Source organism: Pomacea canaliculata, linkage group LG10, assembly GCF_003073045.1.
Source record: "Pomacea canaliculata isolate SZHN2017 linkage group LG10, ASM307304v1, whole genome shotgun sequence".
Lineage (NCBI taxonomy): Eukaryota > Metazoa > Mollusca > Gastropoda > Architaenioglossa > Ampullariidae > Pomacea > Pomacea canaliculata.
This window is the reverse complement of record NC_037599.1, coordinates 24102901-24128701: the sequence shown is the minus strand read 5'-3', so window position 1 is coordinate 24128701 and position 25801 is coordinate 24102901. Positions and strand designations below refer to the sequence as shown.

The following is a 25801-nucleotide window of genomic DNA, read 5'->3' as shown; positions in this document are numbered from 1 at the left end:
GTTGCTGACTTGCAGCCGCGTCTCTAAGTATCATGTACTTCTTGACATCTGAGCTTTTATTATTTTTACGAGTTTACAGACAGGCAGACAGGCAGGTGTGATTTTATAATGACCACATGTACAGAAACATCTCTTGGACAGGTAGGTCTGCAAAACTAGATGTTTAAAACAGCGTCCATACATGTGTCCACAATAGACTTGTTGTTGTTGTTCCAAGAGAGAGAGAGATTGCTAAGAAACAACCTTAAAGTTAATGACGAGGGGACCGAAAGAATACTCTAATGACTAAACAGAAATGTGCAGTGAGGCTGTGTTGGGTACAGACGGCAGTTGAAGGAGAAATCAGCTGCTGACGATGAGTCTGGCACATTCCTTTCTGCATGGCGGAGCCCGAGACTCGATGCCATATGACAGGCTTGTCGGCGTCTGTCATCACATCCACATCTGACAGTGACGAAGTGCTGGTCTTGTTGCCTTTTCCTCGCTTATTGGCAGATGTTTTCGGTGGGAGTTCTACCTCCCCATCATTGATCTCCCTTACATCCCATCCCCCGCGATTCCCTCCCCTTCGCACACAAACCAGAGCCCGCCACTGCTCAAAGCTCCACAAATAATCCAACATTTCTTTGAAAGAGGTAAATATTTGCTCGACCTGACAGGTTTCACCGTTAAAGTCGCACAAATGGTGCAAAGGCAAACAGTATGGTAAGTCTCGAGACATTGCTGTGGAAACAAGAAACAGAAAACAACGGGTGAAAAAAAATTGTTGTGTCTGGAACTGAAAACAGACACGTGCAGTGTTTTCGCCACATTTCAGGCGATTTTTTAGCGCCTACCCTGTGCTTGGAGGAGACTGAAATGAGAGAAGCTGCTTCTCTCGTTCTCTCTCGGAATCTGTCATCACTCTTGATTGTGGGTTGTTTCCCCTGACCATTTCACCTCGCGTGCAGCTTGTGATCAGATTTCGTGACAAATGAAACGTGAAAAACGGACAAATCGAATTCTGCGGATATTTTGTCGATTAAAACTTGTTTTCTGTTCCTCTTCTTCTTTGTTTTTGTTCTTCTTTGTCGTCCTCCCCTCTCTCTCTCTCCTTTCTTTGCTTCTGTCATTTGTTTACAGGGCTGGTTGCTTGGTCGTGATATAAACTTGCTGGCTTGGAGTAAAATATCAATTGTCTCCCTCCCTCTCCCTCTCCCCCCTCCCTCCCCCCACCGACACACATGCTTTAAAAACTATTTATACTTCTTGTTATTTCAAGTCTCGTGTTACCCAGTTGATATTAGTACAGAAAAATAGTACGTGCAGAATATATTGATACCCGGATGTGACAACCCACAGTGACCTCAAGAACTTTGGACATTGGATGGTCAGGGGACGAAACTCCTCTTTGTTTCAATGTATATTATTGTTCTCTGATGCCAGGGTGAGACTTAGTGGAGTAGCATGGCCACCAGGTGTCGCCAAACTCTGTGAGTCTTATCAGGAAACTTTGGTGTGTTTACAAAATTTGATCGCTATTCAGTTAACTGAGATGGACAGATGCTTGCATGGCCGTGTGATTGTCACAAAGTCTCTGACCACCGAGTTATCTCTAGAGTGACCGTTCCTGCCTTGGTCCTCGCCATCTTGTAGGCATGTCCTGTTATATTTGATCACACCCAATAGCTGATAATGCCAGAGTCGATCGACTTCTAGCTGTAACTACCCACATTTTATCTCATCTAAAGTTTATAGAAGACAATTGCTGGTAAGAGGAAGCGAGGTTTCACCTCAAAATTCCATCAACCGTTAGAACCGTTATACATGCGCCCATCACGAGGTGGCGCCAAGCGTTTTATCTGTACAGCCCAGTGTCATCCAAAATGGAAAATCTTGTTGCCTTTGCGAGCCAGAATCTTCTCCCATGTGGTTCATAGGAGTCCTTCGGGTGATACTAATGAATGAATGAAAAGTGTGTCAGGGAAAATATTTGCTTTTCAGATTTTTTCAATGTGTAGGCGAGGGAGGGAAAAGGCTATTTTCTTCCGCAAAAGGGAGAACATCTTACACCTAAAGTGAATAAAGATTGGCTTTTAACTTGTAAGTTGGCGCCAGACAAACATGGCGAGATGATGATGGGGCTGACTGTTGTTCCTTTTGGTTCTGTGCTTGTTGTCTGAGTGCATTTCCATTTCTTGCATGTACTGTAATAGCGCGCGTGTGGATGTGTGTGTGGGTGTGTGTGGTTGGCATTTGGCGAGTAAGTGGCGGCCATCACCAACACTTGTTCTTCCTGTTGTCTCCTGGCAATTAAATGAATTCTTCTTCTTCCCTTCAAAGAGACTTGAACAATAGTTACGAGTGGACACTGTCGCTGCTCCTAACTTTGTGTTACTGTGAACAGCTCGGGAAGACAGAGATCACACACATTATTACAAATATTGTCTTGAAGACTATTGAGAAGACTAACCTTTGTTTTACCTACAAGTGCATTATACCTTTAGACTGTCTACACCCATACATCCTGCCACACAAACCTGCGGACAAATTCTTCCAGCCTGACTAGACACGAAGTGTTCAGATAGGAACAAACGTTTTGTTCAAGCGATTCAAACTTTTTGAGCGTTTGTTGTTGTTTGTTTTTGCTGTTCATGTTGTTTTTTCTTGTTGATAAGTTGAAAGAGCATGACAACAGTAGGGTACAAGCTGGTGGTGTGACAGCATCTTGATGACAGCGACGATCGGTGCTGGCATAATCGCCATCAAGGACACCTTGGAGTGCGCAGGCGCGAATGTCATTTGCATAATGGACTTTTTACGTACAGACAGTGTAGGGTTACAGCGGGGCGCGAGTGGTGAGGCGGTCTCCAAGGTGTATTTGCATGAGATTGGGGGCTGTACCGTTGGGCCAAAGGAAGAGGGTCTGGCCGTGTGTCGACGTGGTGGTAGACACTCTATCTCTTTGTTGGCAGCATGGACATGGTGGTGTCGGCGCTGTTCACAAGCTTCTCGTGCAGGCGTGGGACGATAAGACATAAACACGGGGCTGGTGGTGGTGGTGGTGGAGGTAGTTGTTGTGGTGGTGGTGGAGGTGGTGTGGTGGTGGTGATAGAGGTGATGTGTGGTGGTGGTGGTGGTGGTGGTAGGGGGGTGATCAGCGGCAGCGCAGTGGTCGTCGTGTCATGTCTCTTATGTTGATACACTGATGCATTACACCTACCGATACCAAGATAAGAGACAAACATTACACACAGCGATACACCTCACACACACACCGACGCACTGGCAAACTCCACACACCACTAGTAGTTGAGCAGACATTACACTCCACGGGTGACACAGATACACTGATATACAGAAACACACACACACCTTACACACAACACAGTCGCCACGCGATGACATATTGATGGACAGAATACATTACGGGTACAGATACACAGATAACACATTACTAATACAAATACATTAAACACACACACACATTGCACACGACAAATATAAATACATTACTCATTAATACACATAATATTACACACATTGGAACACAAATACACCAACACATTACAGTCGGTAAGATACAGACATATATCACAACACCCCGACATGTCATACCCTGATTTGGAGACACACAGCAAGGCATTACATAGACCGGTACACAGGTACACAGACGTGTATTACATAAACAGGTACATATACATAGGTTACATAAACATAGACACACGCTGATACACACTTAAACGCTGATAAACAGATACTCAAACTAGTCAGACATGAACAAACAATGTATAAGGCTATGACACCTGTCCTACTCCTACCCGCCTACCACACGTGGAAACTTGTACCAGACTTGTGACAGACACCAACCAGACTGCAAGTATTTATTCTCTCTCCCACACGTGTCATAATACGAGTCCATCCATTCATTCATCCTACACCTTGTTGTTATTGTTATTGTCTTTGTCGTGTTGTGCAGCTGTGCGTGCAGACGAACACAGTCGAGTGTTTGTTGACATCAGGATGTCGGTCACGGTTGTGAGCAGCGCAGGTAGAGACAATCCCACACTCTACCTGTGTCAATGCCTGTCTTGTTGACAAGAGACAATGTTAGTGTCGGGTGTCCTGTCATATTGCTTTGTTGTGTCCACCCACGCTTGAATAACAACACACAACACGATTACTAAACGACTGGTAGACGGACGGACGGACAGACCAACTGAACGACACTATTTAAGTCGAACAATGAGGAGACTGATAAAAAGGAAATTCAGTTGCATTGTTGTTGTTGTTGTTGCCTAGTATCAAACTATCTTTTGCTGGGTTGCCCCAACACAACACAAAACAAAACAAAATAAAAGCCAGTCGATTGTTGTGTTGTTGGTGTTCAGTGCCACTGACACACTTCACTGAACTTCATAGTTCACTTTTATATTGTAAGTTTATGTCCGATTATTTGTAGAGACAGCTTCATGACTGTAGAGTCCGCGGTGCAGTATTATTTATTTATTATTTGTTTGTGTGAAGACGGTTTTCCTACGTTCATGGAGGTGTAATGAAAATAATGTGTAATTTAGTTTGTTACCAGCCAAACTGTGAAGTTCACGCCCTTCCATGTTTTGTGGATGGCAGGGGTGGGTGGGAACTTGCTAGAAAACTAGACTCTCTCTCACAAGTGTGTGTACATGTATGTTCATGTATGTACACATTATCATAATCTCACCCACACACACTTTCTCTACAGAACTCACAATCGTAATCTCTCTCAATAACGCACACAAACGGAATAAAATCAAGAATTTATTTTGTTTTGTTTTGTTTGTAGGTCGTTGACCGGAGAAGGCAACTTCAACTGGCGGTTTATCTTTCCCTTCGACTACTTGGTGGCGGAGGAGAAAATCGTGATCTCGCGCAAGGAGACGTTATTCTCGTGGGACGAGACGGAGTCCAAAGTGCCAGCTCGCCTCAACCTTCAGGTGTGGGACGCCGACCACTTCTCTGCTGACGACTTCTTAGGTAACGGACTTCACTGGACTGCTTTTTGTTGGTGGGAAAAATCAGAATAATTTGAGAGACTAATGGCACTGAATGGACTACCTGTCGACTGACTGAAAGTTGAATGAATTAGTCAGTTATTTACCAAACCTGATCATGATATGTTTAGATGCAAGAATGATGACCGACTGACGAACTAAATAAAAAAAAAAAACGACCATCCGTTGTGTCACGTGACTTTGGGTTTCTCTCGATTACTCATTTTATTTTTAAAATTAGAAAGAGATTTGAATCATTATCATACTGCAATATACAGGTTCACTGACACTGGACTTGAACCGTTTCCCCCGCGGCGCCAAGTCGTCGAAGCTGTGCACGCTGAACATGCTGAAGACGGACGGATCCGTGCCGCAGATGTCGCTGTTCAAGCACAAGAGGGTCAAAGGCTGGTGGCCCTTCGCGGCCAAGAATGAGGGAGACGAGGGGCAAGTCCTGACGGTAAGTCTCGAGAAAGCAAGACTGTGAGAACTGATACTGCGAGAGTTGCACGAGAGTTTGGCGAGATGCTGTAAAGGGCAGTAATGTACTTGTGGGGACATGAAGGGTCCTCTGATCCTCTGATGATGTTGGTTTGTGATTGTTTGTCATTGTTCCTGTTTAGTACGACAAAACCCACGTGTGGATAGATGCATGAAGTAAACAAATGCTTACGCGCATTAAATTAAGAAACGAATGCATGTATGAAATTAGTGTATAAATACACGCATGACATAAGGCCAATAAGCGAGGGCGGGAGTGAGAGATGGAGCAGATAATTCTGTTGCCACAGAGTGTATGATGAGGTCACGTGGGAGGCTTGGGGGATCAGGACAACCGTTTATGTTCACATTATAGCGACCATCGACGTCATCTCGCCCTTTCGGGCGGAGTATGAACCTGACATCTATAATTGATGTCAAGTTTTAATAGCTGTCGAGCATCTCATGATCATCCAATTCTTCCAGCTTCCCCATCACTGAAATTGAAATTTCTCATTACGTGGAGGCTTGTGTGTTAGTGCAGCTAGGTGCAGTTACAGGCGGGGAGGGGGAGGGCGGAGGTAGAGAGAGAAGAGGGCGGAAGCAGTTCCAGATGAGTTAGCAGGTGCGGCTGTCCCCGTGGGGTGTCACCTGTCAAAGAAACCTAATGAGGCCTCGCTGTGTAGTGATGGAGCGAGCGGGAGATAATCCCCGTGAGGTGGAGGATGGGGTGCGGGTCTTGGGGGACCTGCAGTTAGGTTCAGGCATCTTTAGAACGGGGGATGCTGGGGATGTAGTGGACGAAGCTGTGTGGGCGGGTATGTGTGTGATGGGGGCGAGGTAGGAGCAGCAGCTCATCAAATCAAATAAAGACATAAAATAACAATCAAGAGCATAAAACACATCTTAAAGTGCAAGTAAATAAACATCTTGCACTTGAAACCAATAAGTCAGGCAACAAAGGTCAGCTTGTCGTCTGCTATTGTTGTTCACTTTCCTTGTTGATGTTGTCTTCATTACAGACGTACTGACACGGCAGCTTCCTTCTAAGCTGTATGTTGTTGTTGTAGTTGTTGTTGTTGTTGTGTGTGTGTGGGGGTAAATCTCTCAGCCAAAGGAGATGTCTGTAAACATATGTCACACCTGATGAAATTCACGTTTATTATTTGCTTTTAAAGTTGTCAAGTGGGTAAACATAGTGGATCGTGGGAGGAGGATATCTCCCCTCCTCTCTCACTCTCACAGAATTCCCACCACCATCACCATCATCAACTGAAAGGTCACTGACACTTCCATTTCCAAACAATCTGAGTCTTGAACACTGTGGCCAGAAGGTTTGGAGCCAAGGTATTTCTCCAGTCCTCCATCACTCAGACGGTTGACACAAAGCAGACAGACCGGCGGAGTGTATATACGAATGACATTTTTTAAAAATTCAATCTCGACATCAGGAGGAGACTTGTTGGGAGCACGGCGAACCCTGAAGTAGAAGGTGAGCTCAGGTAACAGTTCTCCATCCCACGTGTAGCTGCCGGCCGCCAGTTGCTGCCACAAACATCTGTCTTTTTCTCTTTCTCCGTTTTTCCCCAGTTTCTGAAATTTATGTATTCTTGATTAATAGTTATTTTTGAGATAACCTCTGTGTTTTTTCGCCCGCTTATCTGTCAGGCAATAGACAGTTCTATAGCTTTTTGTGAGAGGCTAACACAGGCAGGGCCGGTGTATAAAGTTCACTCAGCGATTTATTTTATTTGCTTTGCTCCGACTTAGTTCCTATTTGGCGAGATCACTTTTCCATTTTCCCGTTGGCTCTACTTACTTTTCAGTGATATGGATGATGAGCATTTTTTAAGGCTCTGGGTGTATTTTTCTCTGCTTTCTTTCCTAAGCTCAAGTTGTTTTCGATGAATTTTTCTTCTGTGGTGTCGTTCTTTTGTCTGTTTCCTTTTTGTGGAGCAACATCAGTTTGGTTATGACTTGCACCTTTGACCTTGAGGAGTCTGGAAACCAAGTATTCCACAACATGCGAAATATATCTTCACAATCACTCTCGTTCAACCCTCCGTCCCTTCATTCTCTCTCCCTACCCCCATATTTACTTTTCTCTTCCCTCTCTCCCTTCTAACTTCTCTCTCTCTCCCTGTCTGTCATCTCTCTCTCTCAAGTGCATACAAGCAGGCGTATTGAGTGGAATAAAGACCTGCGAGGTAAGAATGCCACCACTTGTGTGTGGAGAACACTCGATGGACCTGCACGCGGCCTCGGCGAGTCTGTAATAAATAACTCCCCGCCGCCCTCGGCCGCTACCGCAGTTCACCTCGGCCCACCTCAGCCCACTCCACGCCAGGACCCACCCTTATCCGGGAGCCCCATTTTCCACGGACGGGTGCTCAAGCGTGTGGAAAATGATCCCCCGGGTAGCGGTGATGAATGGCGCAGATCAGCGGCAAGCTGACGCGCTTAATATTCACGGCTCGCCAAGATGGCCGCCCGCCCGCTACACTCGTGTCAGACGACGCCGATGTTCAGAAACTCCAAACCCAACAAAACCCGGTGGGTGTGGCTCATCCAGTGGTTGTTGGTGAACAAACACACAGACACTTTTTTTTTTCTCATTTGTGGTAGTGCTTTGCTGGCCAGGTGAGCCACTCGCCATTCACAGGAGTGTGGCTGGTCTTGTTGTTCTCGCCGGGTCCCTTTGATTATGTTTTTGTGACTGCATTACTGTAGAGGTTGGACATGAAAAGACACTTGCTGTAAAATCCATATTTCACGTTTCATATCAAACACGTACCTGCTCAGTGTTAGCTTTTAATTAATTGTTTTAAAGCTACAATGTCCAGCGCAGCAGTAAGAGTAGACGAACACTGTTGTTCCAAGATCGTGGAGCGAACCACAGCAAGTTGATGCCTACAGCCACCCGTGGAACTGTTTTACAAACACCCGTAAATATTTGTGATGTGAAACCATTTCATACTTCGATGAACACATCAGTAGAATACTTTAATCAATAGTTTGGCAAAGTTTTGTAAGACTAAGTTTACCAAACACTCTGGACCATAAATCTCAAAGTAATTAGCTGTCAATAAATTATCGAGTTATAGTCGAATTTAAAATTTCCTTTCTAGGTGTAACCAGTCATCGATATTTCGATAATTATTTCCACTTATAGTAATCGTTGGTCGACATATCGATGATATGTGTCTAACCCCGGGACAAATATTGTGGCAAAAATTTTGCCCGAGTGGAGTAGAAGATAAAACAAATAACATTGCAAAAAAACAAAAAACAACAACAAAAAAAACAACTAAAGTACATCTTACATTTTACTAATAGCATGATAATATTCCTTTCCACCAGCAATTCTAATTTACCAAATCAACATTATAACTTCATTGTTTTAACGATCCTTAAAAACCAGGCTGAGTTCAGGTTTCTGATTATTTATAAAGGACATCAGATACATGCTAATTTTTGTTTATTTCACGAATTTCAGCCACAGCGCATCATCAGATATAAATTAGAGTCGTGTTTCGCCATTACCACATCGCTGAATTGAATTAGCATTTAAAGCTGGATGTCCAGTCAGCAGGCGCCTTGACAACCGACAAATGACAATCGTAGAAAAATACTCAAACAATACACTGGGCGAGATGATGTTTTTTTAATGAGCGAGTTCGAGAGAAAAATCCATTTGCAAAAATGTCCTTCATGCAAAAATAGTCCCGTGTTTGGACACCAGCTTGGCACAGTGTTTGTGATGTGGTTTGGAGTAAACATCACTAGTGGCGAAATATTTGTGTGATTGTTTATGATAGTTCATATCTTGGTGTGTTTACTCCCCCCAACACAACCCCCCCCCCACACACACACACATTGAATGATTTTCTACTGACACAGGTGTGTAGAGCAGTCTCATTTCTGGAAAGTGTGGTGTTAAGAAAGTTGTTGTCACTGTTTACAATCAGTTCATTGTATGGCGATGTGTACACAGCAGTGATTCCCAGTGTATCTCAGACATCAAAACTTTCCCTGCATTTACACGTCTGCCCTGCTCCGACCTTCCATCCTTCCTCCACCCTGCCACAGAGGGTGACAGAGCATGTGTCCAGATCACTATAATACAAAGCGAAGGAAATGGTTATTACATCTGACACACAATTGTTCAGCAAAACGGTGAAATGTAAGAGTTTGGTAATGTCAGCTGTGGGGTGTGGGTGCTGGGGGAGGGAGGAACAACTTCTGTGTTTGGCCGAACTCAGCCACACTAGACCCTCCACTGTTTCTGACGATTGGTCCCCACTGGTCCATGGGAACACTTGGCTTGTACATCCTCATCCTCAGTAGGAAGGAAGGAAGGAGAAGTCGTGACAGTAGTCTGTGACTGTCAGTGCCGACGTGGCGATCGATCGTCTGCCAGTAGCAGTGGTAGCCCTGCCATGATGGTGGTTCCTCCACAAACATCCTCCTGACCTCCGCACTCACAGACAGGACTGGAGAAAGTAGGGAGGGCCACTCATTCTGAATGTTGTATGTCCTGCACAACCTCAACCACACCGTATCAGGATGCAAGCAAGGTTTGAGAACGCTTGATAAATGTAATTATACTCCATGATTAGGCTACAGGTGCACCCGGAATAAACATCATTAACCCCTTTAATTAATGAGACATTCTTTAATTTTGACAAGGATTTTGTCTACGCTAAATTTTTAAAAGTCTCCTTTTGACACGGATATGTCAGTATACTGGTTTTTTTTTTTATTATTTCTCCCCCTCATCCCCTCGACCCTCCCCCTCCATTTCCTTGGCGGAGTGAGGCCACAATGGCGACTGTCACCTTGCGACTGGGTGGTGTCCGGGTGGAGAGGCTTCACGAGGCGCGACTAACGAGGGGAATGTGTGGAAGCTGCAGAAGGTGTTCATAAGTGAGTGGAGCGCCGCTAATGAGACCTGGAGTGTTACTGAGCTCTCTGTAACCCGCATATCTCTCATGATGAGCTTCTTCGCACTCTCGCCGTGCAGATGACTGCGCTCGTGTCGGGTAGACGCGGGGTGGTGGGAAGCTCAGCAGCAGGTCCTGAGTACTTTAGGCGGAGTGTGTACCGTGTACCTCCGGTTCTTAAGTCCTTGACACTCACAGATGATAAGAAACAAAAACTAAGAAAAAGTATTCGTGAAGAAAACTGTAAAAGCGATAAATTATAAATGTAATCCTCTTCTGCATCTAACCCCCCCAAAAAGAACAATTTTCAGCTCGTGACCTCTCTGTTATTCGAGTCTGATGACACATTGATAGACATTTTGAAAAGCCTTCTCTCCTCCCATCTCCCCCCAACTGACATCACCTCGCGGTCTTTGTCTCCCACCACAGAGCTCACTCATCTGGCGTATCTCAATGTAAGGCCGCGACACCTCCTTCTTTTCTCGTCTTTTTAGTTCTCACCCTCGTGCTATCTCCTGCTCCGAGCACTGACAACCTTCCCCTCGTTCCCCCTCCCGGTCACACCAGCACCCTCCTCTCCCACACCCCACCACCACCCGTCTCCTCCTTGGCGAAGCTGCTCGCCGTCCACGAGGCGGAGAGCGTGAGCGGTGCTCAGCGATGCGGCGGCTGATGAGATGGCCGCGATAGACTATCGATGCAGTGACAGGGTTAATGAGGGATGGCTTTGCTGTCGGCTTGTTTTGTGATAGTCTTGATAAACGCTTTCACCAGCTGAGTTAGACAAAGAAGAAACTTTTTTCCTGCCATCTAAAGCAACCTTCAGTCAATTACACTTAGATAAAAGCTTTTTGCTTAAGCAAACGACGAGGGCTCTCATTGACGGTGATCCTGATTGGTCCTTGCTGAGTGATCACGTGATGATGTTCTGGGCAGCTGACATGTAGAGTTGTCTTGCCACGCTGGCTTTGAGAACTTATTACAATAGGTAATGTAAAAGTCCTCAGTATTGTTATCAGAAACTAAAATATCAGAGAAAAACATTCACTCTGGAGCGTGTCTCAAAGACCTCGCCAGGCTTTTACAAACACTCAGTGTGTCTTCATTGATTGTTGGTATGTGTGCCTGCACACTACTCACTTCTAAAAACATTTATCCAAACACTCACCTTGATCATTCGCTTTTGTCATCTTTTGCTCGTTCCTGATGTCAAGATGAGGAAATCCAAGGATCCCTGTAGAATTTTCTCTCACTTTCCGCTGCCATAAACTAGGTCCTCTATAAATTTTGCTCCTCTGTTGTCACATGTGCCACGATAACAGGTCCCTGGCACAATCTACATCACAAAAATCATATAAATTAGGGAGTCTCGACCAGTCTCGCAACAAACTGTCATCAACAAAGAAATAAATTTCTTCCAAACGATCAGCAAACGCCGGATTTGTCTCGCACAACGAGAAGTAAATTGAAACACAAGGAGACCTCGCTTTTTGCCATCTGCAAACATTTTGTCTTGAAGTGCCTTTTCAGAGCGAACAATTACAATCAAAAGCCATGTAGACAATAAAATGACTTTAGCAGAGAAAAAGTTTGATGGTTGTAATGGCTGATAAATGTTGATTAGAGTGTATTGAGACCAGTGGAGGGAGAGCATTGCACCAGGTAATGGCAACGTGGACAACAATGAAAACGAAGATGGTGTCTGGTGGTGACGTCACTGACTTCTGGAGCGACAGCTTCTACTTTGTGGTGGGATGAACAGGTGATAGTGTCACATGCCAGCTGATGGCTTGGATTAGATAAATACAAGTGTTGTAGACCATCAGGATGTTGGCAATGTCACGTTGATTTGTTCTTCTCTCTCTAGTTCTTTTATATTGCCACTGCCAAACAGCACACCCACACATACATGGAGGAGAATCCCCTACAAGGGACTGGCAATACTTGGGGCTGTACCTTGCACACCAGCGCCACAGTCCCCGACAATGTTCACTTGCTTCGCACCTTGTTGCTGTCGTCGCTTCCTTTGTCTGGTCGTCGATGTAGATGTGGCAAACCTGTCATCCGAGCTGTTGGCCTGTGACAGTCTGGTCGCTGCCTCTGGCCGCTGCAGGAAGTGCTGTGGGCGCTAGAAATTGCCAGACATCCTCCATCCCAACCTGACTTCACCTTTCCACCCCTTCCCCACCCCTTCCCCTCCACCCACAAGCTTGCAGCTCGATCCGATGTTGACTTCCGGTGCCATTTATTGCCGAGCTTTATAGTGATGTGTTAGAATCATTTCTAAATGCCTCTTAATTCTTTCTTTAAAAACACTCTAGCCGTGACCTCGTGACCTGTCCGGCCTCCCTTGTCACGAAGACCTCCGCTCAAATTGCTAACACACATATGAACGCACGCGTGCAAACAAGCAAGCAAGCGCACACACAGACAACCACACGCACGCACGCGCACATTTACTATGCACACGCGCTGCACCGTGTAAATGTTGCTACCAACAGCGATGGGCTTCAGAAGCCGCCAGTAAATCATGCACCGAGAGATGCTCAGGAAGGTGGTGTGTAGGGGCTGGGGAGTGCTGGAGGAGGGAATGCCGCAGATGCTGTTTCTGAAAGAATGAGCAATTTGTTCCCCTTCGTGGTGATAAGCTAACAGGGAGGAGTGAGGGAGGAAGCCAAACGAAGATGCTGTTTTCTGGAGCCTGGCAGCTAGCAGACCTCAAAGACATTCCTCCCGTACAGACACACCAGCCCAGGGTCTTCAAGCTCGCTACCTGCTGCGCTTGTTTCACAATTTAAAAAATATTCCTCTCTTTTTCGCTTTTTTTCCAGTCTGCTGTTTGCTATTTCCTTGCTTTCATTCGTCGTCAGTCATTTCCAAATGGAAGCACTTCCCGCCACACTTTGCTTCGCTCGCTATTTTGTTGTCATCCTCCCCACAGCCCACGATTTCTGCTTTTTGGAGAGAATTTTCTGTCAGACAGATGCTGTCTGTTCCACTTTGTGTGTTAGCTTCTCTCCCGAAAAAAAAGGGGGCGGCAGCCAGACTTGGTCGCCCGGGTAGCATCCGGGTACAGTAACATATTGTACTCCAACTATTGCACCTCTACCTCCATATCTCCTATAAACCTTCCATATTTCCCCTCACGACCACGTCTCACACACACACTGTACTCAAGCAGAGTGGTTTTTTTTCTGTTTGACCATATAAACATTTATTTATTCATTGATTCAGAGCACAAATGTCTTGTCACTGTGTAAAATGAAATGGTAGTTCGACACCGCCTCCTCTGCTCTCAAACCTCAGGTGTCGGGTTCCAACTCCGTTTTTCAGAAGGAACCGCGTGATTCGATCCCACTGATGCCAAATCCAGAAAGGAATTGCAGGCTACAAGACGCCTGCCAGAGCAAGTATCTGGCCATGCTACACCTCGCTAAGAGCAGACACTTTGTGGAACCAGAGCACAGTCCCGGAACTATATTCTTGTCCATATCAAGTGTTACTCCGCGGTGCCAAGGCCTGAAAATATACTAGGGTCCTTGCCTCACATATCACCTTACGACTCCAACAAACTAAGACACTTCTTGGGCATCCTTCCAGAAACTGTTTCAGTTGTTGAGACCGGAACAAGTGATTGTTGTGATTACAAATGTTTGTAACAATGAGAGGAAATGTGTTTATTACCTAGTGTGACTGCTCCATGTTGTGTGGGCAATATCTACATGTATATCCTTACACACTACACGATATTCGTACCAACAGTTATCACTGTCTTATTTTATTTATCTTTGCATATTTAATCTTTGCCGTCGTTTTGTATCCTTCATTTCCTTCTTTTCTTATTTTATTCTTTCTCCCCATGAACTGGCTTGATGAATCACACCAGACGACACACAAGTTCCGTTATCGTCCACAAATAATTTTATTTCTCCAGACAGACGAGTGGCGATGGCTGGTTCTGGCAAAATTCCACGTTTGACGATTCCAATGTGCTGTCCACGTGTCCAGACACTTGTTACTTATTCATCGCTAGGTGGTTCTTGAACCCTGAGGGTTTACACGGACACATATCAAGGACCCCTCCTGCTTCCTTCTTCCTTGTGTATGCGTGCGCGCGTGTGTGCGTGTGTGTTGCTGGTGTGTTTTGATCTTACCTACCGTACTTCACTAATACAGTTTTCCGCGAAACTCATGAACATCTAAATCCTCCTCTTTATCCACCCTTCTCTCTCTCCAGCCTGAGAGTGACACAGTCCCTCCATCTCTCGGCGGCTGCTTGTATATTTTCCCAACACATGTGCCACTTCAGCGCAGCCCCGCCGCCTGGCCCCGCGTTTTATGTCTGTCGGGCACAAATCATTTATCGCTGCGGCACTTCATGAAGAAATCCTCGCGCCAAAGACCAAACACCTCGCGGCATGCAAAGCAGGAGCGATAGGCAATCAGGGGACTGCACTCTGACAAGCATAACAGGGCTGCAGGGACGGTAACTCAGGCCCAGGGACGAGAACTCACAACAAAGACGTTGCCAAACAAACGGGCCTATTCCTCCATTTCGCTGAAATAATAAATACCGCTACGACAGGCACGAGGTTTTTTTTTTCTTGGCAAACGTAGTTTTCGACGAAGCCAGATGGCCTAACTGGAGGGTAAAGAACCAGGAGTTCCCTCCCCCACCCCACCAACAACCTCCTCCACCTCCAGAAAGCTGCCTTCACCCCCCGGTATTCCCCCTGCCCTCGCTGGACCGCGCGGAAGTGAGGATAGGGGATGGGTAAGGAAGTGAAGAAGACGGGACGGAGTGTGTTGAGGGGATAATGGGAGGAGTGGAACACAGACATCTTACTGCCTACCCGGGACTTGAATTACGCCGAGTGTACGAGGACAATTTAGTTGCACTTAACAAGAATCAGTTTTGCTTTATTGTTGTTGTTTTTGTTGTTCGTCTTCTCTTGTCTCGTCCTATTCCCCTCCCCCCAAAAAATTTTTTCTCTCCCTCTCTCTCTCTTTCCCACGTTCTTTTGAGTGAGCTCCTCATCGGGTGAATCAGATCTCGGCATTCCTAACATTATCTACAAACTATTACTTGTTAACGAATTAGATTAACGACTTTGTGTGTGTTTATATTTTCCAGGGCAAGGTAGAGGCGGAGTTACACCTGTTCACCAAAGAGGAGGCGGAGAAGCACCCTGCAGGTCTTGGTCGTAACGAACCAGACCCACTGGAGAAACCAAAGTAAGAGTCAATCGTCTGTCTGTTTGTTTGTCTGTCTTTTTGTCTGTCTGTCTGTCTGTCTGTCTGTCTCTGCCTGTCTGCCTACCTGCCTGAATGCCTGTTTGTCTGTCTGCCTGCCTGACTCTGTCCGACTCTGATTTCTCGTTCTTTGTCTCACAGCCGCCCGGACTCCTCCTTCGTCTGGTTCCTGAACCCACTCAAGTCGCTGCGGTACATCCTGTGGCACAATTACAAGTGGGTCATCGTCAAGATCATCATCATCTTGCTGCTGGCCGCCATCCTCGTGCTCTTCTTCTACTCCATGCCCGGCTACACCGTCAAGAAGATCTTCAACGCCTAGAGTCGCCTACAAGACACCTGAGGAAGCTTCTAGCACCGCAGCACGTGACCTCAGTCGTGACCCCTGCCCCTGGTGAACCAAGAGGTCAAGTTCTTGTGCGAGAATTTCTTTTTCTTCGAAGCTTGCCCACCGTACGGTTGCTGATGGCGGCACCCAACCATTGTGAACTGTCCTGGAGACCCGGATCCTTTGTAGCCTTGTAATTAGTCCTGTAGCCTCCTTTCTGTTCGTTCACATCGTCTGCATCCAACAGGCCACGTGTACTTGGCAGAGCGATGATTCCACACTGCTTGCATCAGATAATATTCTGGCAGTTACCTGGCGAGACAGATACACTTTAATATTACCTTGCACGCCTGATATGTTAGAGTTAGACAGTTACCTTGAATGACTATAAATCCTGTTATTACTTTTATAAACCTGTTAGCTAGTTTGACATTTTTTTCACTCCACTGTCTCCCGGTCGAGTTCAGAAAAACAAGTTTAAGGTGGTCACACCGCGTGAAGCGGCTCCTGCAAGACTTCAATCACCCAAACTAACAATAATCTGTATGCCTGGCAATATTGTAAACACCCATACACACAAGAACTATTGTTTCCGATACTGTGTCCGAGCTGCAATGCCTAGTCGAGGCATTTGTTTACTTTTGTTGTCCTTTGAGAAGGATTCACGCAGACTTCAAAGGATCAGCGCCCTACCAGACCCCTGGGACTGTTCCTTTGGGACTTGCTGAGAGAATGTTCAGAGACAAGACTGCTGTTGTTTCATGTTCTTGTAGAACGAACCGGCTTCCTGGCAATGTGTACTGGGTTTTTTTTTTTCTTTGAAAACTAGACTTTTCGAAGGTTAAAAATGAGGAAACGTTCTATCTTACTTTTGTCTGTTACAAGGTCACCAATAATTGTACTGGAATTACAGAAGTAAGCCTTGTAAGGACATCATTGAACACATGGCTATGCCTGGCATATTTGTGTGAGGGTTATAACAAATATTCTTCGTGTGTCTCGTTAAAAAAAAAAAGACACACTCAAGAAAGTCAACTTTTTGTCGAAGCGATGTATATAAACACAGCTTGTAAACTAAAACACCATTCAGAACTTTGCTTCATCATACACAGACTTACAGTCGTGTTACCTGTCCCTTTGTGTACATCTAGACTCCTGAGTTACTACTGCACGTGTACATTTTAATAAATTAAACATTGAGAAATGAAAATATTAAGATGAATATTGTAAATTGGAGGCTGAAATGCACGATGCCGGTGTGTCCAATGGTAACGGTAAACGGTACTTTAGACTTGGGAAGTTTTTTACAGTTTTTCTTTGTCTTTTCTAAAAGCTTGTTATGTAATACTAAACATTACAAAAGATCGCTGAAGTAATAAACTACTTTTTCCTCCAAATTTAAGGCCAAACAACGGATGTATGGAGGCATAAACTGCAGGATAATCAGCAATCTTTGTTTAGAAAACAAGAACAAAACACCACCGAGGCTGTTACTGATCCTGATGATTTAGCTTGTCATTAGTCATCACTCGGGTCTTTTACTTACATATTGATGCTTTGATAAAGACAATGTCATCATCATGTCCATATATCATCATCCTCATCATCATTATTGTCGGAATCAGGAAACGCATGATAATTGGCTATGTAAGGCTACTGTTTGCCCGGTTTGACTAAATTGTATAGTCAAGTTTTTTTGTTATACTTGATTTTTCTTATATTAATTACAATAGTGGCATGCATAATCGGTATGACAGATACAAGAATTTGTCAGGAGTACAATCATATTTATATTCTTTAAAACAACTTCTTGACCCATTGGCTCCAATGGAGTCATTGGACTTTTGTTTGTTTCTAGAAATTATTGTTTTACATTTAAAATTAATATATAAATTCTTCCATAATATTTAACCATTTGTACAATTTTTAACCAAATGAGTTAACAAGATTTCTAGATATACTTATGAAAAACTTATACTTATGAAAAGTGTTATTGATGTTTCGTTGCTAAACATAGTGATTCTTTTGTCAACAAACTCGAGGCGCTCGCCAGCATGCTTGAATAATTCTCTCTCCCACAACATGACACAATTTGGTCTGAGCGCCATTAGAAAGAAGACAAATGTTGTTTATCTAAAGCCAATAAACAAGAAAATTTCAATATGTATTTGAACTGTCGGACGCTCAACTTCACGTTTTACATGTTATGGTCGCGGTCACGTGACTGCACGCATCACAGCACCGAGTGTTGTACCTGTGAGGAAGCAAGTGAAGCATGAAGTAGTAGGTGGCCTGGACTGAGTCGGAGACAAGTGTCATCCTCTGTTTGTCTTTGCAAAATGGAAACAATCTCAATGTTTTGGTAGCACTAACAAATGTTTGTGTCCAGCTGCTGTACATAACCTCCATACTGCTGTTGTTGTTTTTCTTTGAAGCTAGTAATGAGTAGAGATGAAAATTTAACCTGGGGAGGTTTTTTCCTGCCAAACAAACAATGGTCAGTGGTTCAAACCTTTTTCCCTCCCCAAGGTCCACGAATTTAGGTTTGCAGATAAAACTCGTGTGCTCCTGGGTGGTTGCACGTGCTCGAGTGTGTGTTTGTGTTTGTATGCACGTGCGTGTGTAGGTACTTGCTTGCATATGTTTGTGTGTCTGTGTGTGCTCGAGCTACTTTTATGAAATGCGATATTTTAATTCCAGTGGGATTGTGTCCTTGATGTTGGACAGCCTTTCAATCCAGCGTCACGTGACTGCCACTGACGATGGTGATTGAAGGGCGGCGAGAGAAAACGACTTTTTGCTGAGGCGAGGCTAGGTACCCGCTGCTTGTTTGTTTGTCAACAAGTGATGCTGTGTCATGGGTAGGTACCTGGTCACATGTCTCGCTACCTGAACGATCTTTTTATTGTTATACATCTCACATGTTTGATGTGCAGATGCTGGAGTTTGGAGGTTGTGGCGAGGTCCGACATGTACATAGCTCTCAGCCCTGTTGTACATAATGTTTCACTGTTTGGAAGCTTTCCTTCTCATTCTGTGATATGCACATTCCAACAATGTACAGAACTTATTGTCCTCTGTAGGCACAAGAGTAAGTACAGCAGATTATCTGCTTTCAAAGGTTTCTCGCGCGACTTTGTTTTGTTTTCTCTGTTTAGTCAGGCGTGACGAGTTGGTCTCGCGTGATTTGTCAGGTGTGACAAGGTGGTCAGGTTTGTCAGGTTTGTCAGGTTTGTCAGGTTTGTCAGAGTGGTCTCAACTAGTTTGTTCCGTGAAGACTTTTAGTCTGAACGGCTGAGCTGTGCACTCACAATTTTTAACGTGCCAGCTCGCTCGCAAAATCTTCAATATTTGTCATAAATAATACAAAAATCATTGTTGTTCAAGTAGTTAGAATATTGGAGACTGTGCAACACCTGCTTTGTTGTTTTATTTTGTTGGGTTGATTAATAACCAAGGCACTCGGCAACCTATCGCTGCTTAACTGACAGCACTTGCTGAATGTTTGCAAATCAGTTGCTGACTGGTTTTGAACCTGCTCACTCTCTCTCACACTCACACACACACACACACAAACACACTCACACACACACACTCACAAACACACTCACACACCACAACGATACCCAAACTTTGCAACTCATGTTTCTCCCCCTTTCACACACCAACACCAGACTTTCAGCTCAATTTACTTACAAAGATTACTCAGACCGTAAACCTTATAAAGTAGTGCAATAAAGAAGTACTTTACTCTGTGTTTGTTTGTTGTGGTGTTGGTGACTGGCTTGATGACAACAACAAAAACAACATTGTTAGTAGTACAGCCGGTACATTGTTTACTCTTGTTTACACATCAGCAGGTTAAACTCGAGGTAAAATTTCACCGGTGTGGAGATAATAAAACCTGCGCTCATTGGAGAAGGTTCTCTTCTGTTCTTCCGAATGTGAAACTTTTTTTCTATTGACTTTTTCCACGCATGCGCACAATGTCTTGTTATATTGTCCGTGTATTGTGTCCAATGAAAGTCTCTGATTGTAGACAGAATGATTGAATAAACAATGCGACCGAGGTCAAGGTTCGTTACCCTGAGCCGCACTCAAACCGTTCGCGCATGCGTAGATCAGGTCAGTCGCCCAAATCAGTGCCAAAAAAAAAAAAAAGTGTAAAAATGTCTGAGTTGTAACAAGGTGAAAACGTCAGTAATGGTGGCATGTTGTTTACCTGCACAGGTGAGCTGTCGGCGGGCCAAACAGTTTCTTTTGCACAAGGTGTGTAATGATGGTTGGCGGACAACACCGCGGGTCGCGGGGCCGGCGGACGGTGAAGCCTCGCACCTGGTGGTGAAAGTCTTGCGAGGTTAATTGCGCATTAATCCCTCTGCAGGCAAATAGCATGACCCCCCAGTGGCAAACGGCCACACGAGGGCGCTGTGTGCTCGTGGTCACGTGCCAACTCTGACGTCATGTCCCGTTCGTCCGATGGCTTCCACGCTGTCAACCCATGTCACCAGTGAGTATGGAGGGTCGCGCTCCTGTTCATGTAGACCGCAGGCAACTAGCGCCACGAGGTAGACAAAGTCTGTGACTGCAAAATGTCTACACAACTGGTTGACAGGAAGACAACTTTGGTTGTAGCTGGCGACAAAGTCGCTCTGGTGGTTGGTACGGCGACCTCCCCCAATACAAATAGACAAAGAAATCTTCCTTGGATGAATTATTTCTAGTAAGAGACTTTCTGTGCAACACATTTAGTCACGAGAGAAAGTGGAGGGAGGGGAAGAAGTGAGTGAAAGAGAAAGAACCGATCATCGTCCATTTCATCTCCTGAAACGAATCCGATACGCCATCGACTCCGCGCTTTGCAAGAATCTTTGTCTCGCTAAGCCGGGTCGTCTGCACTCTTTAGTCAGTGACCTCCTGTCTCTGACCCCACACCCTTCATTGTTCCTGCCTCCATTTGGTCACATCCTACTGACCAGAACTACAGCCGGGGGGATGCCTTTCATGTAAATCTGCCTGACCATTGTGGAAAGCTGGTCCCTTCTCGGTTACCCTGGCAACCGTCTGCCTTGCACTCTTTGACCGAGCGGTGGATCGATACCCGGTGATGTTGGGTGTCTTCACTTGGATGTCTCCGTCAGCCCCTTCATCAGCAGTCGTCTGCTAAACTCTGTTGAAAACTACGCGGAGTAGGTGAACATTTCATTTGGGGTGGGTGAGTGGGGGAAGTAAGGAGTTGCGCTTATCGTTCGCGACTCCAACGTGGGTGGTTGGAAACTTTAAGCTTTGAACTTTTGTTAATGTGGTAATAGTCGCCCTTGGCACAGTGGCTAGTTCAGGTGGCGCTTAAGAAAGTTTGAAGAAATAAGTATAAAAATCTGAGCTATCGCTACTTTGAAATTTATGTCTCACGTCCCTCATAAACACCCGCGGGCCTCATGTTACATCAGCAGAACATAAAATCAAAACATTGGGAGAATTTCCATCCAAGAGATGATGTTACAAAATAAATAAACTAAATAAACACATAAAATTCTCACGGGCGGCATTAAATGGTGTTGACGGGAAATGAAGCGACTCGCTAATTGTTTTCTAGCAGAATGTGTTATTTACTGGTCAACAAAACTTTTTCGGAGCTCACAAAGCCGCAGCTGCACTGACGCGTGACCATCACACGTGTCGTTAAGTCCACGGACAGCCGGAAGGTTGCTCCTTGCTTGAGCACCGTTCACTGGAGTCAACACGCGCAAACTAATGGCGCCCTCTGCTGGGATGTCAGCCGGCATCCAGGGGGCTTCACTCGCTGGCTTCTGCTGTTTGTCGTCTGTCGAGTGCGCAAAGTGGCTCGCACATGGAGGTGAGCTGGACAACATTGAGTCAGTGAGCTGTGCTCACCCCACTCTCAGACAGACAGACAGGCGGACAGACAGACAGGCGGACAGACCGACAGACAGACAGGCGGTCAGGCAGCCCAACTCCAACCCTAGGTTACACAACCACAGCTCCCTCGTATGTAATTTACATTTCAATTTAAAGTTTGTCTCTGATCGAATATCTGCCCTCATCCCATCTTATCATCAGCGACCGCAGCTCCTCTCCTTGAGTTACACTGACAGATGAAGTGCATTAACCCGCAGACGCCTTCAGGGCACACGTGACTTTTGAACACGCCCCTAGTCCCGGTATCTGTACACAGCCTCAGTGAACACATCACACTTATCTCCCTCTTCCCTCGCTCATACAAGGGGAGCCGGGGAGGCAACTCTAACAGTCTCAGTAAGCTATTTGTAGGCATGAGGTAATGAAGTGTGTGAAGGCGATGGTCGGACTGGAGAACTCAGACTAGTGTAAACATCTCTAGAGCCAGACCTACCAGCAGACCTACATACTTGCTACCAGTGCTTCATGTGAGGAACGATTTGTAACCCATCCACCCCGTTGATACCCTGTTTTGTGAGTTTCTCAGTCAGCGGTCAGTGCACCTGTACTGAGTCATACCCAAACATTCAGGCCAGGGTGGGACGAGAAACAAGGTAGTACACAGATGCTATAAATTAACTTTCTAATATATTCAACTACTCTCACGAATTATCACCGACAACATAAGACTACATAGATGAATATTAATAAGTTATGTCTAACATATTCGTGTCCTGTTCTCGAATCTGACTTTTAAAATTCTCTTGTCTGTATATATAACAACATTCTGCAATCTGCGTTTACATTGCCTTTTGTAACTGCGAAACTCACTTCTTCAATGATTTCTGTATTTTATTTTTATTTTTTCATTATCCGTTTCGCAATGATACACAGCTCACACCATCTTTAAAAAAGAAAACCGATGTCAGACTGTTCCTTCCACAAGTTGTACAGTGTGAATGATGCTTCTTCAGCTGTTGAATGACATCTAGTCTGCAGTATAAAGGACACCTTTCAGTGGCTGAAAGTAAGTAATAATCCTGCTGGCACCATCATGTAGGTATTAATCTCATAATTCTCGCACACCCAGGCTATCAGACCCCGGCCATAAACACATCTTTCTGAAGCAGCTTCAAATATCACAAGTTTTTGCTAAAACAATGGCGATACATAATTTCTGCATATTTCTTGTCCATATTCCCTGTGTCTATGTATGTATGTGTGCCATGTGTGTGTGCAGATACCCGGGAAAGACAGAAGACGCACTTGAAGCTGTTGAGTGTGTAAAAGGCGGGTAACTCAACACTCACAACGCGCTAAGTTATTAATGCCCCTAAAGCTCATTGTGTGCAGCGCCACCTGCGCATTGTCAGGGGAGATAACGTCTTTCTGATTAGCTTTGCTGCTCCTTATACATTTTAAATCACAGCGCCCCCTGCTGTTAACTTGTCTCCCCAGTCTGTCTACCTGTGCACACCTGCGTACCTGACCAGCTCCCACCTCGTAAGTCTGTCAACATCAACACATTCTTACAAGATGGAGTGGACAGTTTACAGATCTACATCTTGGGGAGCGGGGGGAGTCGCTGTAGCCATTTTCAATTTATTTATTTTATTTTTTGCCTTAAACAAAAGCCCTTTATGTGAGACGAGCATCGGGTGACAACAACAGCAGCGGTACAGTCCAACGAACTGTTCACAGCCCGGCCATACACAGAGTGTTACAGCGAACCTTCAGCGTGGTGATGATGATGATGATAATGATGATAATGATGATGATGATGGATGATAAATAAAATATATGCTGCTCGTAGTGAAGATTAATCGGCGACAATTGAGTCTGTAAAGAGTTAAACCCATCATAAACTCCATCTTTTGCAACTTCCTCTTCTGTTCAAAGTTTCTCTACCCTCCCCACCTGAATTATATTTGTTAATGTCTGACATTTCAGTGTTCTTCATCACCTCAGGCCCACTGTACAGAGCTGTGACCGAGCTCCTCGCGAGGAATTCGCGGCATCTGTCTCAGCACTTGCAGTCTCTTGTCAGAACTCAGAACATCATGAGGTCATCAAGTGCTTTCTAGTCACTCATTAAAGACCAAACTAAATGAAAAAAAGCATTTTTCGCTGTAAAGACTCCATTCCTGCCATCAATTAAGGTCTCGGACTCAAAATCGTACATAAATGTTTTCCGAGAAATTTAAGAACAAGGCCTCGGCTCAAATGTTCACAAGCTGGTAAGCAGCCAGTCAACTACATTTTACATGACTCATCAATGTTTTTGGATAAACGAGGCCCAGAAAATGTTATCTTCAGAGAACACAGGCACGTGGACCATCGTCGTGCTATTGCCAGTGTAGACACGCTGAGCCTCAGCCGGTTAGTGTGTTTGTGTGTGTGTGTGAGTGAGAGAGACAGAGAGAGGGAGGGGAATATATTTCAGGCGAGAGAACAAAACAAAGATAAAGCAGCATTAAAAATGACGACTATCTACAATGACTGACGAGGGCGGTAAGAGTATTCCAGTTTACATACCATTCAAATGCAAAGGTCAAAACGCTGTACAGAAATTAATTCCATTTTGCACACTAATTAACACCAGTTCTGTGAGAAACTGCAAGCTTGATGGTGTGGCCATCCCATGTCTGCATGTGTGAGATAAAAGTTTGTAAATTGTGACACATACATTTCCTGTCCTACTCTTTAAAGCCCCTTACACTCAGGTAAACACTGTCAAACTCTAGCAACACTCTGTCAAGTGTTCTAAAATAATATTTCCTATAATATTTTATTTATAATATCTTCAATAATTTCGTTACAGATCTCAGAATATGGCGAGAAAGGAAAACCTTCAGGTGTTGATTGGTTATGTAAAACCTATGTCTATTCAAACCAAACATCTCTGTCAATTTTAAAGATAATCAAATTTTCTTCTGGTCTGCAAACATAGACAATAATTTATTTCTCATTGTAAGAAGTTCTCCAACCAAAAGCCTGGATGACGGGCAAACAATGTTGTGGAACTTGTGTCAGAGAAACCGTGGGAAGTACAATCATCAACTAATGTTTACACAAACCCAACAACAGTTAAATTATTTACAAAGGATAAAAACTGTTTGTCATTGAGTTTACCTTGCAATCCACGTGTGTTCCAGCGAAGGAAGGAGAAAATATCACAGCTTGTAGATTGTAGTAGACTTAGTATTGCTGCTGTCATCACAAGATATATCCAACTCAGAATCTCTGTGTTTCGTTGCTCTTTACACTGTTTCCCCAAAAAACTGAGTCGATTGCTGTCGCCTGTTCCACGCTTCACTGACTGAGTCACGTGAGCCCACGATTTCTCTCCTTCCACGTGAATCTTTCTCAGGTCATTGTTACAATTCGCACGTGCTGTGTGTGTTCTTAAAAAATAAAAAATTAAAAAAAGAAGTAGTTAACCTATCTTAGCTCCGTAAGCTTTATTTGTTCATCAAGGACTATTTCTTACCGTTAGTATCAATGATCAAACATTCGTTTCTTGCTTCCTTCATTCCCACTAAGTGTATTTATTCATTCACAGCCCGCACTCGTGTCGAGACACAACGTGAGTGAGAGACAGAGATAATTTACAGATGTGTAGCCAACAGATGTTAATTATCAATAAACTTAATTACTGATCAGCGTGACTTGAATGTAAACTCCTGAAGAAAGTCTACTAAACACTGCTCCAACATTTTCTCAATTATACATTCTATATCTTCTTTAGTAGGATTGGAGGAAAGGAGGACAGTCGGGCTTTGCTTTGATGTCTGTGTAGGATGTTTCTTTGTCTCAAACACACATTTCTGAATTATTTTAAATATTTAGTTCATGGTATATAGGTA

General features: G+C 44.5%; 1 protein-coding gene across 1 annotated transcript in view; it reads left to right on the top strand.

Moving 5' to 3' along the window:
* Positions 1–19769, top strand: part of LOC112573468 (otoferlin-like) — a 119061-nt gene extending 99292 nt beyond the window's left edge. The window contains 4 exon segments of the mRNA XM_025253870.1: positions 4805–4995; positions 5291–5472; positions 15570–15670; positions 15830–19769. Coding sequence (XP_025109655.1) covers positions 4805–4995; positions 5291–5472; positions 15570–15670; positions 15830–16010 — 655 coding nt within the window. The 3' untranslated portion in view covers positions 16011–19769.
* Positions 19770–25801: the final 6032 nt, after the last annotated feature.